Source organism: Barbus barbus (genome assembly GCF_936440315.1).
Source record: "Barbus barbus genome assembly, chromosome: 9".
Taxonomy (NCBI): Eukaryota; Metazoa; Chordata; class Actinopteri; order Cypriniformes; family Cyprinidae; genus Barbus; species Barbus barbus.
In genome coordinates, this window is record NC_136737.1 from 17,955,294 (window position 1) to 17,971,635 (window position 16,342).

The 16,342-nt window shown below is 33.5% G+C and overlaps 1 protein-coding gene across 1 annotated transcript in view; it reads left to right on the forward strand.

The window, feature by feature from the left end:
- The window catches only part of LOC306874752 (low-density lipoprotein receptor-related protein 1B-like), a gene marked incomplete at its 5' end in the record, with an annotated part of 280,259 nt that overhangs the window by 36,344 nt on the left and 227,573 nt on the right, over positions 1-16,342 (forward strand). The window contains one exon of the mRNA XM_079424987.1: positions 9,259-9,372. Within this exon, the coding sequence (XP_079281113.1) occupies positions 9,259-9,372 (114 nt within the window). The remainder of the gene's footprint in view (positions 1-9,258; positions 9,373-16,342) is intronic.

Sequence of the window (16,342 nt, forward strand, 5' to 3'; positions counted from 1 at the left end):
AGAATATGTTGACTTGCTTTAATGTTCAAAAATCACATTATTTTTCAAATACTGTACATTATTGTAGGTTCTCTATGCCCCGCCTCTCTCAAACCAGTCGTTTTCTACAAAGCTCCTCCTTCCAACAAGTGCAGTCTGCTCTGATTGGCCAACTGACCCAGTCCATTGTGATTAGCTGAACACCACAAGCATGTGTCTGAAATGTAACTCCCCTTATCAAGTTAGTTTTATCAGTACAAGCCTGAAAGGGGAACAGAGTCACGTGACAGACACAGTGATGATGCTTCTATGTATTTGCAGTACACATGCTGCGGTTAAGATGATATATGACGGGCTGTACACTCCGCTGTGATGTGACCCTGTTCCTCTCACACACATACCCACACACACCCACACACACACACACACACACACACGGACGTTTGTTTTGTGAATTGTGTGGACATTCCATAGGTGTAATGGTTTTTATACTGTACAAACCGTATTTTCTATTGCCCAACACCTAAACCTACCCCTTACAGGAAACTTTGTGCATTTTTATGTTCTCAAAGAAACTCTGTATTCTGTATGATTTATAAGGCTTTTGAAATATGGGGACCACCCGTTGTAAGTTAAATTCAACAGGTGGTATGACTTTGGGATAGGTCTGTCAGTTTTATTTTATATATTGTATAATTAGTCTATATGTAGTCTATAAATATAGTTTATGTATTGTAGCCTATAGTTATATAATATATAATAATTTATATTTATTTTACTTTATCTGAAACATTTAACTAAAAACTATGCTCAATTCAAGTAGTAGCAAAATTAATAATCAATCAATCAATCAATCAATCAATCAATCAATCAATCAATCAATCAATCAAACTTTTGTACAAAAACATTGAATTTACAATTTTTTTAAGGTAAGTGGTTTCAATCAATTTATTTTAGCTATATTTAAATAAACACATTTAGTTGACTAACTTTCAACTAAATTTGTTTATTTAAATGTAGCTAAAATAAATAGTTTGCAACCACTTACCTTAAAAAATAAATAAATAAATATATATATATATATATATATTTTTTTTTTTTTCAGTCTATGTTTTTGTTTGTTTTTTTATCTGCGTTTTATTTGCTTGTTTGCATTTGCACGTTTTTCTCTAGTTTCCCCCTTTTATTAAAATAAAATTGGCCATTTTATTTATTAGCCATACAAACATAAGGCAAACAAAACTTTGTGTTTACATATCTGGAGTTCATGGTACTGTTTTGCGTTATTAACGTTGCAAACATGCTTTGGTGTCCAGAAGGAATCTATAATACATCCTTGTATTACTTGTTCTCCATTTTTAAAGACAGTTTAAATAATTAGTTTTTTTCCTGCCACAAGTTTGGGCGCTCAAAACTCGTTCCTCATTACCGTGTCACATATCTATGGCAACCACGAATGATATTTCATAATTAAGAGCTGGCAGCGAGCCTACGTCCTTCCCACTTATTTCAGAAATAAAACGATCAATGTGGGCCCCACGCACGCGGCATAATTGAACGAGCTTGTGCACGTTTGGGATTGATTAATCACACGAGAGAGAAATTGCAAACATCTCTTCTGCACAATGGCTGGAGCCGTTCATCATCTCGTGCGGCGGGAGTTAATGTTTGGAGCGCGAGGGCTGGTAGACGGAACAGCGCGGTGTAATTAAATATCCAGATCTGGATGAGGATAATGCCCGCGTTCATTAAATGTCACTCACTCGCACCTTGTTAAAAAAAGCGGCAGATTATCTGAGGAATGTTTTACAGCAGTGCAGATGAAGAAATGACAGATTTACAGTCTGTGCTGCATGAAATGTGGCTTCAAGAAAAGGTTAGTTAGAAAACCTGTTCAGTTCTAATAAAGTTGACACTACGTTATTTAATCTTACATGTTTCTTGTTTTATTGTGTATGATTAATCAGATCATGTTATCTAGAAGAAAAAATGTTATCTAGAAGAGCTTTTGGTTCATGTCACCTATTTATTTATTTTTTCATTTGTTTGTTTGTTTAGTTAGTTATTCTAAAAAATTCAGCCCAAAGCTAGAGTTCACTGATTTAAATCAGTGTTTGTGTTTATTATTATTATTATTTTCTTCCAAATGCAATGTTAAAAGGTTGTGAAGGTGCCATGGACTTATTAGATCATGGATTTGTTTATATTTCTTTTATATTAATAATTATAAATAACAATTATTATTTGTCAATATTTATTAATATTAATATTTTTATTAATAATATATAACTTATTTTTAATATTTTATTTGACCAATTTTGTACATTTTATATTATAATAATTAATATATATATATATATCTTTATTTAAAATTAATACTTTTTTAAAATACATATGTAATATGTTTAATTATATATAATAAATATATGCAATTAAATTTATTAATTTATTTTTAAACAAATGTTTCAAAAACTTAGTTGCGCAAACCTGTTCTGCTAAGACCTTTCTAGTTACTAAGGCATAACTGTATAGTTGCTAAGGAGTTCAGAGTGGTTTTTAGTATGTTGCTCATGGTTGCTATGAATATATTTCAAAATTAACCTATCATTTACCCTATAGACTTTTTTTAATAGATTTTTCTGTGACCTTTGACCTTACCTTTATACTTCATTATTGTTGGATTATAATAGGCTCTATTATCTTCCACACTGTAAAAAAAAAAAAAAGGTTGGGCAAACTTAAAAGTTTAAGGCAACCAGCTTCAGCAGATTTTTGAGTTTTCTCAACTTTATACAACAAAAACCAACATTCTAACCAACCTAACTTTAAGACACGACAACCTAGACTAGGGAACTCAAGACTTATAAAGACCAGGGAACAAAGGAGCAAACGAGAGCATTAACACAAAACAGGTGACAGGACTAAACGATGATTACTAATTAACTAAACCAGAACAGGAACTACCAAATAAGGTCAAAACAGAACTGAAAGGAAACTAAATCGTGACAGTAAACAGGGTCAATTCACATTGAAGTTAAGCATTAGAACAAAAAAAATGAGAGGAAGCAGCTAATATAGTCTTTAGGACAGTTACTCTTGGCACAAGCAGCAGTGAACAACTTCCTCCATATGTCATAGGTCGTGGGTCAATAGCGTTGCATTAAAGCGCTCGATTCACAAGGACGGTCACCATACGGACAACTTTATTTATAGAACAAGCGCTGAAAACTCGAATCAGTCATTGATACTTTATCCAATAAACGCGCAGCGTGTGACTGATTGCAATACTTAACATGTCAAGAAAGTATCTTGAATAAGACTTCTTCACTTTATCCAAACAAGAAACGCTCTCGATTTATTGACAAACGCACGCCGAGATTCGCATTGTGATACCCGCCAGTGTGAATGTTCATCATTCGAACTGCTTTTGCATCCATATTTCACACGTTCCCATAAAATATATTTCCAAAGCAGGTGTCAGGGATGTGTTTAGCATGCTGTATTTTCCCAGGTACAAAACAAGCAGGCGCGGAGTGACGGAGGACTGTGAGCAGAACCACATTAGGCATAATGTGTGAGAAAGCCACACTGAATTTTAAAATAAGCTGATGAATTATTCATGTTTTCTTAGTGAGGAGTGTGTGTGTGTGTGTGTGTGTGTCGGCTCGTGTATAAGGTTAGAGGGCTTGGTTCATGTTGTTTGAGGTAAATATCTTGATCATCTGGCACAAAAATGGAAGAGTTTGTTTAAAATCGAGGCAGGATTAATAATGAAGGCCTCTTAATATGTTTGCATATATATTTTTTTGTATTCATTTTATTTATTTGTGTTCAGAATTAATGCATTTTTTTCAGGATTATGGGTCTGGTTCATTATGCAGGGATTTTCAGTGGGAATTGAGCAGATTGTTATTAGTTTCAGTATATAATAAGGAGAGATGAAGTTTAGTTGGAGATATAGAGGAATAGATGAATTGGCACAATACTATGAGTATATTTAAAAAGAAACAGGATTCGCAATCCAATATAACTTTAAAGTAACAATGTTTTCTGAGTTACGTGGGAGATTTAGAGTGGAAAACTGTGTTTAGGAATTTGGATTGAATTGTTTTTTTTTTTTTTTATTAGGATTTGATGAGATTATGAAATATTACTTTGATATTATTGGCTACTGCTTTTGCTAATAGAAAAGTGGCATCAGGTAAAATTGTTTCAAAAGTAAAGAAAGCTGCATATGATGAGATATAAAAAAGATAAACATAAAAGTGCATATAATGTAATAGATCTTTAATGTATAGAATTTGTATGTATTAATTATCTAAATAATTATCTAAATTATATAATTATATAAAGTAATATATAAACAATTCAATAATTCAGAAGCATATATATATATATATATATATATATATATATATATATATATATAATATAACTAATTATATAACTAATTTATTAATCGCATCCAAAATAAAAGTTTTTGTTAACATAATGTGTGTATACTGTGTATATTTGTATGTATATATATATATATATATATATATATATATAAATACAAACACATGCATGTAAAAATTTAAGAAAAATATATTATGTTTATATAGTAAATATATTTATAATATAAAATATAAGAATATAAATATATAAATGTATATACATGTAAATATTTTCAAAATATATACTGTATGTGTGTGTGTTTATACATAATATATATATATATTTTCCAAACTTTTGGAGGGCAGTGTATACATGAACTATATATGTGTGTTTCTGTGTATTTACGCAGTAAAAAAAATAAAATAAATAATAATAAAAAAAAAATATATATATATATATATGTATGTATGTATAGTTTAATGTATATTTTGCTTAATATACAGTGTCCTACAGTGCCCTCCAAAAGTATTGTAACAGTAATGACAAAATTGGTCTGTTGGCTGTGGAGTCAAGACATTTACAAATATGATTAATAGATGAATATGAGACAAAACTACAGAATGTCACATTTTATTATTGGGTGATTCAACACATAGATGTTTTACCAGCTAAGAAGATCAGCACTTTTAGAGTTTCATCTCTCTATCTGATGTGAGCATAAGTATTGGAGCAGTTGCCTCACAGGTCTTTCTAAGTGACCAGCTGTGTCCTGCTGCATTAATTCTTCAGATATTAAAAGCAGGGTATGTGTCGTACCAGTTATATCCATTACTTCTGTATTCTGAATCTTGCATTCGATGATGACACACACAAACCAGGATGAAGACGAGGGAGCTGACTTTGAGAGAAAAGCAAGAAATTTGGATGCTAAAAGAAAAGAGGAAGTCATTAGAGCTATAGCAAAAACAAAGGGCATGGAGAAAACAACAGTAGTTGATAACAGACAAATCATAAAAGCTGTGAAAATGAACCCTAAAAGAAGTGTCTGTAAAATCACCAACAACATCCAGAAAGCTGGGGTGATGCTCTGACAATCTACTGTCCTCAGGAGACTTTGACACAGAATTACAGATGCTACACAGCAAGATGCAAACCTCTGACCAGCACCAAAAATAGAAAGGCAAGATAGAGTTTGCAAAAAATCACAAAGGTGAGCCAGAAGAGTTTTGGAACTGTGTTTATGGACCGATGAGACAAAGATGAACCTTTATCTAAGTGATGGGAAAGCAAAAATGTGGAGAGAAAAAGGGAACTGCAATGATCCCATGCATACAGCCTCATCTGTAAAGCATGGTGGAGGTGGTGTCATGGCATGGGCATGCATGGCTGTCTCTGGAACAGGCCCTCTTAACTTTACTGATGACTTAATATATGATGACAGTAGCAGAATGAATTTGGAAGGATACAAAACCATCTTGCCTCCAATATTCAAGAAAATGCCACCAGATTCATTGGGAAGTGCTTCATATTGCATCAGGACAGTGACCCAAAACACCCTGCCAGGTCAATCAAGGAATTTATAAGGGCAGAGAAATGGAAAGTCTTAGATTGCCCAAGTCAATCTCCAGATTTAAATCTGATTGAACATGAATTTCACCAGCTGGAGAGGAGAGTAAAGGCAGAAACTACCCAAAACAAGCAACAATTGGAATTGTCTGCATTAAAGGCTGGGAGAAGTATTTCAAAGGATGAGACCAAGAGTCTGGTGATGTCTATGGGTCACAGACTCACTGCTGTGATTGTGTGCAAGGGATCTGCAACTAAATAATAGCTTTTAATCTTTTATATCTGCCTTATGTTCAACTGTCCCAATATTTACGCTCACATCAATGAGTGGGGTGAACTCTAAAAGTGCTGCTCTTTTTATTTGGTAAAACATGTATGTGTTGAAACAGCCAATAATAAAATTTGACATTCTGTAGTTTTGTCTCATATTCATCTTTTAATCATATTTGCAAATGTCTTGACTCCACAGCCAACAGAGCAATTTTGTCTTTATTGTTCCAACACTTATGGAGGGGACTGTACTTATTTTAGTATTAAAATTTGTATACACTAATTCAATTTATATATTTATTTTAAAATTTCAATTTATATATTTAATTTATTTTAAAATTATTATAATTGAACACATTTTTCTATATACATCTTTACTCAAGATTTTTATAATTTGAGACAATTATTATGTCACACACATAACATATATAAATGAAGCAATTTATAAATTTATTAATTTACTTAATGTTTAATAATGTAACTATACCTGTATATACCTACATGCATACACACACACACACACACACACACCGTGCACGCTTTTATTCATTTATACACCAATTTAAGATTTTATTCTCTCTCTCTCTCTCTCTCTCTCTCTCTCTCGTCAAGTTGTAGCAATATATAGGACAATAGAAAAAACATAACTGAAAAACAAACCAATAAAGTATAATATTTTTCTTGGCATTATTTCTAATATTATAATTATATTTAACGAATCACAATTCAAACAATTTATTGCATAAATATTGTTCATTAATTTTTAAAGAGAGATGATTTCATCCAGTGTAAAGCAAGAAGGCCATGGCTATGATGTTAACTAGCATATCTATGGTGTATATCTATTTGTGCAGTCAACAGTTTATATTCACTGTATATAATAAGCATATATAGACTGATAGATGAACCCATCTCACACTGAACTGCCAGTGAATCACATCCTGCTTTAAATGTGTTCATGCAGTACAGCAGATGCTGTTGAACAAAACACTCATATCTCAGCTGCGTTTTACCGCAAACAAATTGTTACAGGTTTTCCGTTTAAGCACTGTTCTGTGTTTGCATATATTGGCTTTGACTCTTCACATTACCAGAGCGCGAGTCCAAAACATGTTTCCATGTACCTCAGCACTCAGGGCCAAACGAACAGGATATTTCCTTTGAACTTCCTGTCTCGACTCTGCACTTCCTTGTTATCTCCTCCAGAGCGATTTGGAATTGGAGTTGGGAGCATGCGTTGTAAAATCACAACGCATGCTGCTTTCACGCATCAAACCGTCCTGCCCATCCACTCAGCAGGAGGCCGCAAATGCACCTCTATTACGCTCCAGTCTTCATGTCGTTTTGTTATGGAAATGCGTGCACTTGTCCCATGTTGAAAGGCTCCTGGCTTCTCCTTTTGTGCTTTTCAACTGCTGTTAATGCGGGAAAAACGCCGTCTGATGTACCAACCCCGTCTCTACACTTTGTTGGGTCCATCCCTGCTGCTTCTCTCTGGGATTGTTTACTGCAACGCAAATAAGGATAGAGAGTAATTGAAATGGATGTCGGGATTGTTTGGGTTTAGGCAGACGACCGTCTTGTGAAATGTTTCATACAATACGTGTGCTATTTGGTTATTTATGAAGCACTAATGCATCATGGATAAACAAAGAGCGAGCACTTTTTAGTAGATTGCAAGCTACTTGAGGATATTGGTTTTTAAGCATTTGTGCGAATGAAAGAACATGTGTTCTCTTTGAACTCTCGAGAAGAGAGCAGACGACAAGACCACACTCACTTAAATCTGAGCAAGTGCATTCACAATCAGTATATGGATTTATTATAACTGTACAAATGAGTTCTTTCTTACAGTTACTTACATTTATTTATTCATTTATTTACTGATTTATTTGTTTGTTTGTTTATACACTTTAAGATAGATTTTTTTTCCCGGTACACTTATGTAAATCCCTTTATATGGTTTTGTATGTATGTATTTATTTTAGTGCTGGGCAACGATTAATCATGATTAATTACATCCAAAGGTTTTTGTGTACATAGTATACAGTATGTGTGTTTACTGTGTATATTTATTATGTTAATATTTAGAAAATATTTACATGCATTTACATGAAAATATTCATATTCATATAATCTATCTATCTATCTATCTATCTATCTATCTATCTATCTATCTATCTATCTATCTATCTATCTATCTATCTATCTATCTATCCATCCATCCATCTATATCTATCTATCTATCGTTCCATCCATCCATCCTTCCATCCATCCATCGTTCGTTCGTTCGTTCGTTCGTTCCATCCATCCATCCATCCATCCATCCATCCATCCATAGTTCGTTCCATCCATCCATCCATCCATCCATCCATCCATCCATCCATCCATCCATCCATCCATCCATCCATCCATCCATCCATCCATCCATCCATCTATAGTTCGTTCCATCCATCCATCCATCTATCTATCGTTCCATCCATCCACCCATCCATCCATCCATCCATCCATCCATCCATCCATCCATCCATCCATCCATCCATCCATCGTTCTATCGTTTTATCCATTGTTCTATCTATCGTTCTATCCATCCATCCATCGTTCTGTCTATCGTTCTACCATTCTATCTATTGTTCTGTCTATCTAAATGCAATGGGTCTTAAGTGGTCATCATGGACTTCCTAAAAGCTAAATAACAGTAATGAATTATTATTTTAATTAACAATAGTAAAATATTTTAAATGCATTAATTCAGTAATTTTCATTATTAATAATTTTCATTATTTTCTTACTTTATTTTCTTACATTTTATATTCATATTCCTATTTTGGTGTATATTTGTTTTTGGTAATTTTGGGTCTACTCTTTACATCCAGTGTAAAACAGTTGAGTATCACTCACTTACATAAACTATATCTGTCATTTTACTGTCAACCCACATCCAGCATTAACATTTTCTATGACAGTACAGCCATACTTAACACAAACATGACAAACATGTTGTAACATCTCATTCATGCGGTCTCATTTTTCATCTCTCCACCCTGCTCTGCGCTCTTCCTCAAGCATGTGACGTGGAGGAATATCTGTGTGCGGATGGCCACAGCTGTGTTTCTGAGAGCTGGCTGTGTGACGGGGAGCTCGACTGCCCCGACGGCTCTGATGAAGCACCAAACATATGTGAGTCCATCAACAAAACACATCGCACCATTTATTCATTTTCCTTCATTATTTCATTTATCTAAACTATTTCTCTACATTTATGTATATATAGAAGACATTATTTATTATATATTTATTTATTTTAAATGGATTATTAAAAACCAACTAATATAACATTTACAATTTTTTTTTCATTGAATGATAAATTATAAAACATTTTTATAAATTTGTATATTTGTTTTTATAAATAATTTGTTTTATATCTATATATATATATATATATATATGTGTGACCATGTTGGTTTTTGTGGTTTATGGGGACTCTCCATAGGCGTAATGGTTTTTATACTGAACAAACTGTGTGTGCTATTGCCCTACACCAACCCTACACCTAAACTTAGCCCTCACAGGAGACTTTGTGCATTTTTAGATTTTCAAAAAAACACCATTTAGTATGTTTTTTAAGCTTTTTGAATTACGGGGACATAGGCAGTGTCCTCATAAACCACCTTCATATTGTAATACCTCTGTCATACCCATGTCATTATACAAATTTGTGTCCTCATAAACCACACACACACACACACACACACACACACACATATATATATATATATATAAAATTATATAACGTTTTAATTTTTTTATATTTTAAAAAAAGTTAAACGATCTCTCTGTAACAAACTCATTATTTGTTTTTCATATACTTTTTTATTTATTAAAAAAAAACACACAACTTAATACAAAGTATTCATTGTATTATATAAAATTTTATGATATCTAACACACTTTTACATTTTTCAATATTTTATAAAAATATATTTTTCTCTCTCTGTAACAAACTCAATATTTGTTTACAATATACTTTTATTTATTAAAAAACATATAACACTTAAAATGTATTTATTTAATTATGTAAAATAATTTACAAAACATATATTTTTAAGTAATTTATTTTAAAAATATATATATAAAAAACATATTTCATTGTATATCATTATTTACATATATTTTTCAGCATTGGCATTTCCTATGCCATGCCCTCATACATCTCATAACCTATATAAACATCAAGTAAATATGTAAACTGTCATATTCGCAAGCTTATTTTAAGCTTTATTCACTCACAAATAAAGAGATCTGATTAACGAGCTTTAATTTTTTGAATATGAATATCATTGAGGGCGTTTTGAAGGACAAATTCAGATTTAACATTGTCACAAAGACCACAAACTAATCAGAAGTGCATTATTAAGCTGCATATTCATATAAACAATCTTTTTAAAAAGAGTTTTACACTTTCTGCCAAGTTGCATGTAATTTTGCCCAGTGTCAATGAGATGCACACTAATAAATATTGCTGGATGAGAAATACTGAGCCTGGGATAAAAGATGAAGCATTAATTGAAGGAATTGTTACCTGGAGTGTTGTGCGGTTTTTCACACGATACAGTCCTCGAATGCGCTGATTCTGAAAGGATAAAGAGATGAGAAAGCTTTTGTACGTATGACAGGCTGCATAATTATCTTTTTTTTAATAGTAGGCCATGGTATATCTTTTGAAATTCAGTGTATGCGGGAGGAAATATTCCTGACAAGGCTTTTATGAGATTAAAGGAAATCACAGTGGAGGTCAGTTGCCTTCTGCGAAATATCTTGTGGTACCATAATAAACGTGTTATTTTAAAATTATTTTTCCTGTCAGTATTTGGCAAATAAATGCCCCTTGCTCATTATTCCTGACAGTTTGGCAATTATTAAGCTCATTTAAATAAATACGATTTTTTTATAGCAAAAATTGTCTCTGCATGCATTCGGAATACACTTTTGCTTGTACAGTATGTGCAGCTGCATAAACTAGTTTCTGACTTTTCTCATTGCACGTCAGCAAACGCACCACCGTGGTTCCTTTGATCAGTTTGTCATCTCTCATCTGTGAACGACCATCTGTGGTTTTCCAACTTGCCGTTCTCTTAATATTCATCCCGTTAATCACATGAGATTAGTGTGTAATCCATTTCCAAAACAATAAACACAAGCAGAAATTTAAATTTGTGCAGTTTGAATGGATGAAAGAGCCTTGAAAAAAGTGTGTGTGTACTGAACATTTAACATTTATTTCCTTTTTAATGATTATTAAAACAAATGTTAATTATGTGCATACGTATATACACTGTAAAAAAAAAAAAATGTTGAGCCAACTTAAAAGTTTAAGGCAACCATCTTCAGCAGATTTTTTTAGGAACTTTCTTAAACTTTTAAGTTTGCCCAACTTTTTTTCTTTTCTTTTTTTTTTACAGTGTTCGTAAACTTTTTTATTACACGTATAGTTTTAGTATATACAACATTCATGTACAAAAAACATATGTTCATTAATTTATTTATTTGAGTTATTTCAGTTATCATATATAATTCATATAAAATAAGTGTTGGGGGAAGTTACTTTTGCATTACTCCCTAATAAGTAACCAATTTCAAAAGTTTAACACTTTCTTTTTCCATGCAAACCGCCCCCCCCCCCCAAAAAAAAAAACTGACAGTCAATAAATGGGAAAACAAATTAACTTGCGCTACCTATTTGAAAAAGTAACTCAGATATTTTTTTGTAAATTGAAAAGTAATGCATTATTTTCTAGTTGAAAAATCAATCGGATTATCAAGTACGTAACTTGTAATGCATTACCCCAACACCGTATATAATTATTATTTACCTTTATTTGTATTTTAATTTTAATACTATTGGAAAAACAATTTATATGTATTAAACTTTTCATATATATTTACCATTTTCCCCTCTAGTTTATGCTTCCCTGCCTCTGCTGAATTTTTATTTTATTTTATATATTTTATAAATAATTTTATATTTAAAAACATCCCACGATCTGACACCTATTATATGGTACATGCCAAAAAAGATGGGTTTATGATACGTGTTATTAACAGATTACACTTACATTAGGTTACTTAGGCTATAGCCTTACCCTTACCCTTTTAGCCTTAGCCTTACCCTTAAGGAGGCCGTCGTGGCCTAATGAATAGGAAATCGGACTTGTAACCCAAAGGTCGTGGGTTTGAGTCTCAGGTCTAGCAGGGATTGTAGGTTGGGGGATATATATATACTGAGGTGGAGGTATATATATATATATATATATATATATATATATATATAACTTTAGTTAGTTAGTGTACCACGTGGGGGCTCCAACTGCAGCAGGTATGCATGTAATATAAAAACAAAAACACTTATTTTTGACATTTTAGGAATGTCTGTGCCTCTATTCTGTTGGTTTCAAAAGAATTCCTTCATAATTAGTCTTTACGCGAGACCCCCTTCTAATACGTTGTCATGCTGGAGCGCGACCGTGGTTGAAGCCATCAGAGAGAGACTAAAACAATATAAAATGCTGCATTAATGAGGTTACATCACCCTCAATATCTTCCAGGTTCCATCTTGACTTCTGCTGCCTAGATACTTTTGAACCTCTCTGGAGATCTGGAGGCCCTGAGAGGAAGAGCGAGAGACACTGAGAGGATATTTTTAAACAATTCTCCTATTTGTTGAATTACATATTCTCTTTTAACTGGGATTATGAAAGTGGAGCAGAGGTCCGCTGGGAAAAGCCTTGGGGGGAAACCTGTGTATACACTTCCTTTGTCCAAAAAAACTCTTGAAAAAAACCCACTCGGGTGATCGTTTACAAGGAAATTGAAAGTTAAGGAGGCAGACGTACTGTAGACCGAGACATTCGGGGATCTGGACGGAGATCGATATTGGCGTTTTGGCAGTTGTCTCTGCTCCCCGTGACACCCCAGAAATGTCAAGCAATCCACAATCGGTGATTCACAAGAGACAGCTGGCGGCGTGAAGAGACATATTTAGGAGGAACTGTGCTGGGAGTTGAATATTAAAATAGCTTTGCTCATCACATTTATACACAGCACCCCTATGAATTGAGTTGAGGGGGTTGAGTCTCTGTTTTATGGCTTTTATTTGTATTTATGCCGCGTAGAGAGGGAAAACAAGAACGTAGAGGGCTTTAGAAGAACTTGTGCTGTTCATCTGTTTTGTTTAAGTACGTTTATTCCGTCTTTGTTTGGTTCTGCTGATACTTCTTTTGATTTTTTTTGAGTACATAATACTTATAAATCAAGAATACTTTCTGTCATTTGCTAAATTAAATGGTACTGAAATTGTATTTTATAAGTATTATTAATCTGGTTGCTTCTTTTTTCTGTCCTCTTAAAAATAAAGGTTCACATTGATGGTTACATGAAGAACTTTAACATCCATGGAACCTTTCCATTCCACTAAAGGTTATTTAATGGTTCTTCTATGGCATCCCTGTGAATACTTCCGTTTGAAACCTTTAGAAGGAAGAAGGCTCTTTAGATTTTTTAAATGTATTGCACACAAATAAATCAATATCTGATTAACTTAAAAGCTATGGGTTACTTTACAAGTTACTTGAAAAAGTAATCGGATTACATAAATTGTGTTAATTGTTATGTGTTACCCCAACACTGTAGATAATTATTATTTACAATTGATTTTTTTACAAGAAAGTAACAATTTCAGTTTTTCTACTTCAAAGTTTTTACGTGTAATTGACCATTCACAAAGACCCCCCCTAAAGACGACACTGACAACACGCCGAAAGACAACAAAGAACAGGTTACTTTTGCTATGAAACAAAGTCTCGGCTTTCTAATTTTGTAATTTTTTTAAGAAATTTAAACAATAAATACCATTTTGTAGCTCTTTAATGTGTCATGACAGATCACTGTATTACCTCAGTTCAAATGGAAAGTGAACTGATCGTCTCTTCCTCTTTACTAGTTATGGCCAGTGTTGTGCAAGTTACTTCCAAACTGTAATACATTACATATTACTTGTTACTGTTATTTAAAAGTAATTCCTTACCTTACAATATTACTGTCTCAGAATTGTAATGCGTTACATGACTCCTGTTTTACTTTTGAGTTACTTTCACCAAAATAACTACAGAAGTAGAACTAAACATTCTTAAATGACAAAATGTACTAGAGCCCTGCACGGGCCTCAAATTTAGGCCCTAGTCCCGAGACGCTGAGGCCTTAACCCGGCCCGTGTCTGACAGCTTATACGACCTCACTCATACAAATTCATGCAATTTTTGCTAAATCGCACGTGTTTTACGAGTTGCCAATTCGTATGAATTTGTACGAATGACCTACACCTAACCCCGCCCCTAAACCTACCCGTCACTGGGGTTTAGACAAATCGTACTAAATCGTACGATTGAGGTCGTATGAATTCGTCACCTCGTAAAATATGTACGAATTGCCTTGAGATAGCGTTGGAAATACCGAACCGAGTCTGTCTTTTTTTTCCCTCCCTTCTCCCAAAACGGCTCATGTTTCAGCTATTAAAATAGTTCAGTTTTGTATGTAATGGCAAAGTGTTTATATTTCATTTCGTTTTTTTATTAAGTTCATTTAGAAAATCGATTGGAGCATTTTTTTTCATTAAATAAGTTTTTTCTTTCTTAAAGTAACGGCCAAGCGGTCAGCGGCAGACCGGCAGGCTGAATAATCACAGCTTATGTTTGATCAATTCAGCCTTCTCAAATCATCATGACTTGCCTAAAATAAAATCTATAGATATACTAAAACAGTTCAAGCATATAACAATGTTTAAACGTTAAACCTAGATAAATGTGTGCTGCATCCAGTAGTTTGTGGGGAGAGTGGAAGCTAAAGCGCAGGACATGGAGGCACCAGCGCAATCAATTGCAATTTTTTTCAATGGAAACAACTTAAGCCGTAATTTTTGCTCATAAAGGTAAGAGTAATGCATCATTCTGAACTGTAAAGGGTCTACTTTTATTTGTGTGCACTCACAATATCAACAAAACGTTGTGCTTTTATCTTCAACAGGAGCGCTCCACAAAAATGAACCGAAAGACAGCGACTACATGCCTCACAGACATAATAAATATATCTATGGAAAGATTTAAATTACTATTTAATGAAATAAATAAAAACGAAAACTCTTTAATATAATCCTCATCTGTGAAGATGCACTTCTCTCTAAAGGCGTGTCTAATGAGGAGATGGCGTATCCTTACTATTTCCCCCTGGGCACATTCATGGTAATTACTTTTGCTGGGGCTTTATGGCAAGCTTTATTGCATGTATTTGAACGCAGAACTCTTCAGCTGTGCTGACGGTTCGCTGCTGCTGCGAGCCACTCTTGAAAGTCGCACCAGCACGGACTCATGTTGTTTCCACCAGCACGGCAATTTTTTTCATCTTTATATTTTAGACATCCATCAACTATTGATAAGGAGAAACCTAAAACAGGCCAGAGGACCGGCCCGCGTCTGAACTATGACGTGAATATTGGCCCGAAGCCCAGCCCTAGGGATGTAAAAAAGTTGAAGCCCGACTTTAAATTACATTTTTTTTAAATAAAATTTTGGGCCAAAAGTGTGTTGTAACGCAAGCGTTATTGAACATGTAAAATTATTGAACCGAGTAAAATATTAGTGAAAATTGATTAGTAATGCCTTACACTACTGCGTTACAGCAAAAAGTAATCTGTTACTGTAATGCATTACTTTTGTAACGCGTTACTCCCAACACTGGTTATGGCATGAAATAAACATGAATGAACATCAGAAAGTATTTTGTTTCAACCACGGAAAGATATTAATATACACCATTTTCAATTTCAAGTGCACCGACGGTAATCTACTCTCCTGTCTGGTTTGTTTGTCAGACAAAATGGCAGTTTCACCATTTTGATTGGTCAGATTGCCTGTCAATCAAACTCCCAGTGGAGGGTCAGTTCAGTGTGTTACTTGCCATTTCTTTGTAAGTATTTGTAAAGCTTACTAGCAATTTATATTTACATTACATTACATTTAGTCACTAAGCAGACACTTTTATCCAAAGCGACTTACAAATGAGGATAATGGAAGCAAAAGACAAAATAATTGTCAAAAAC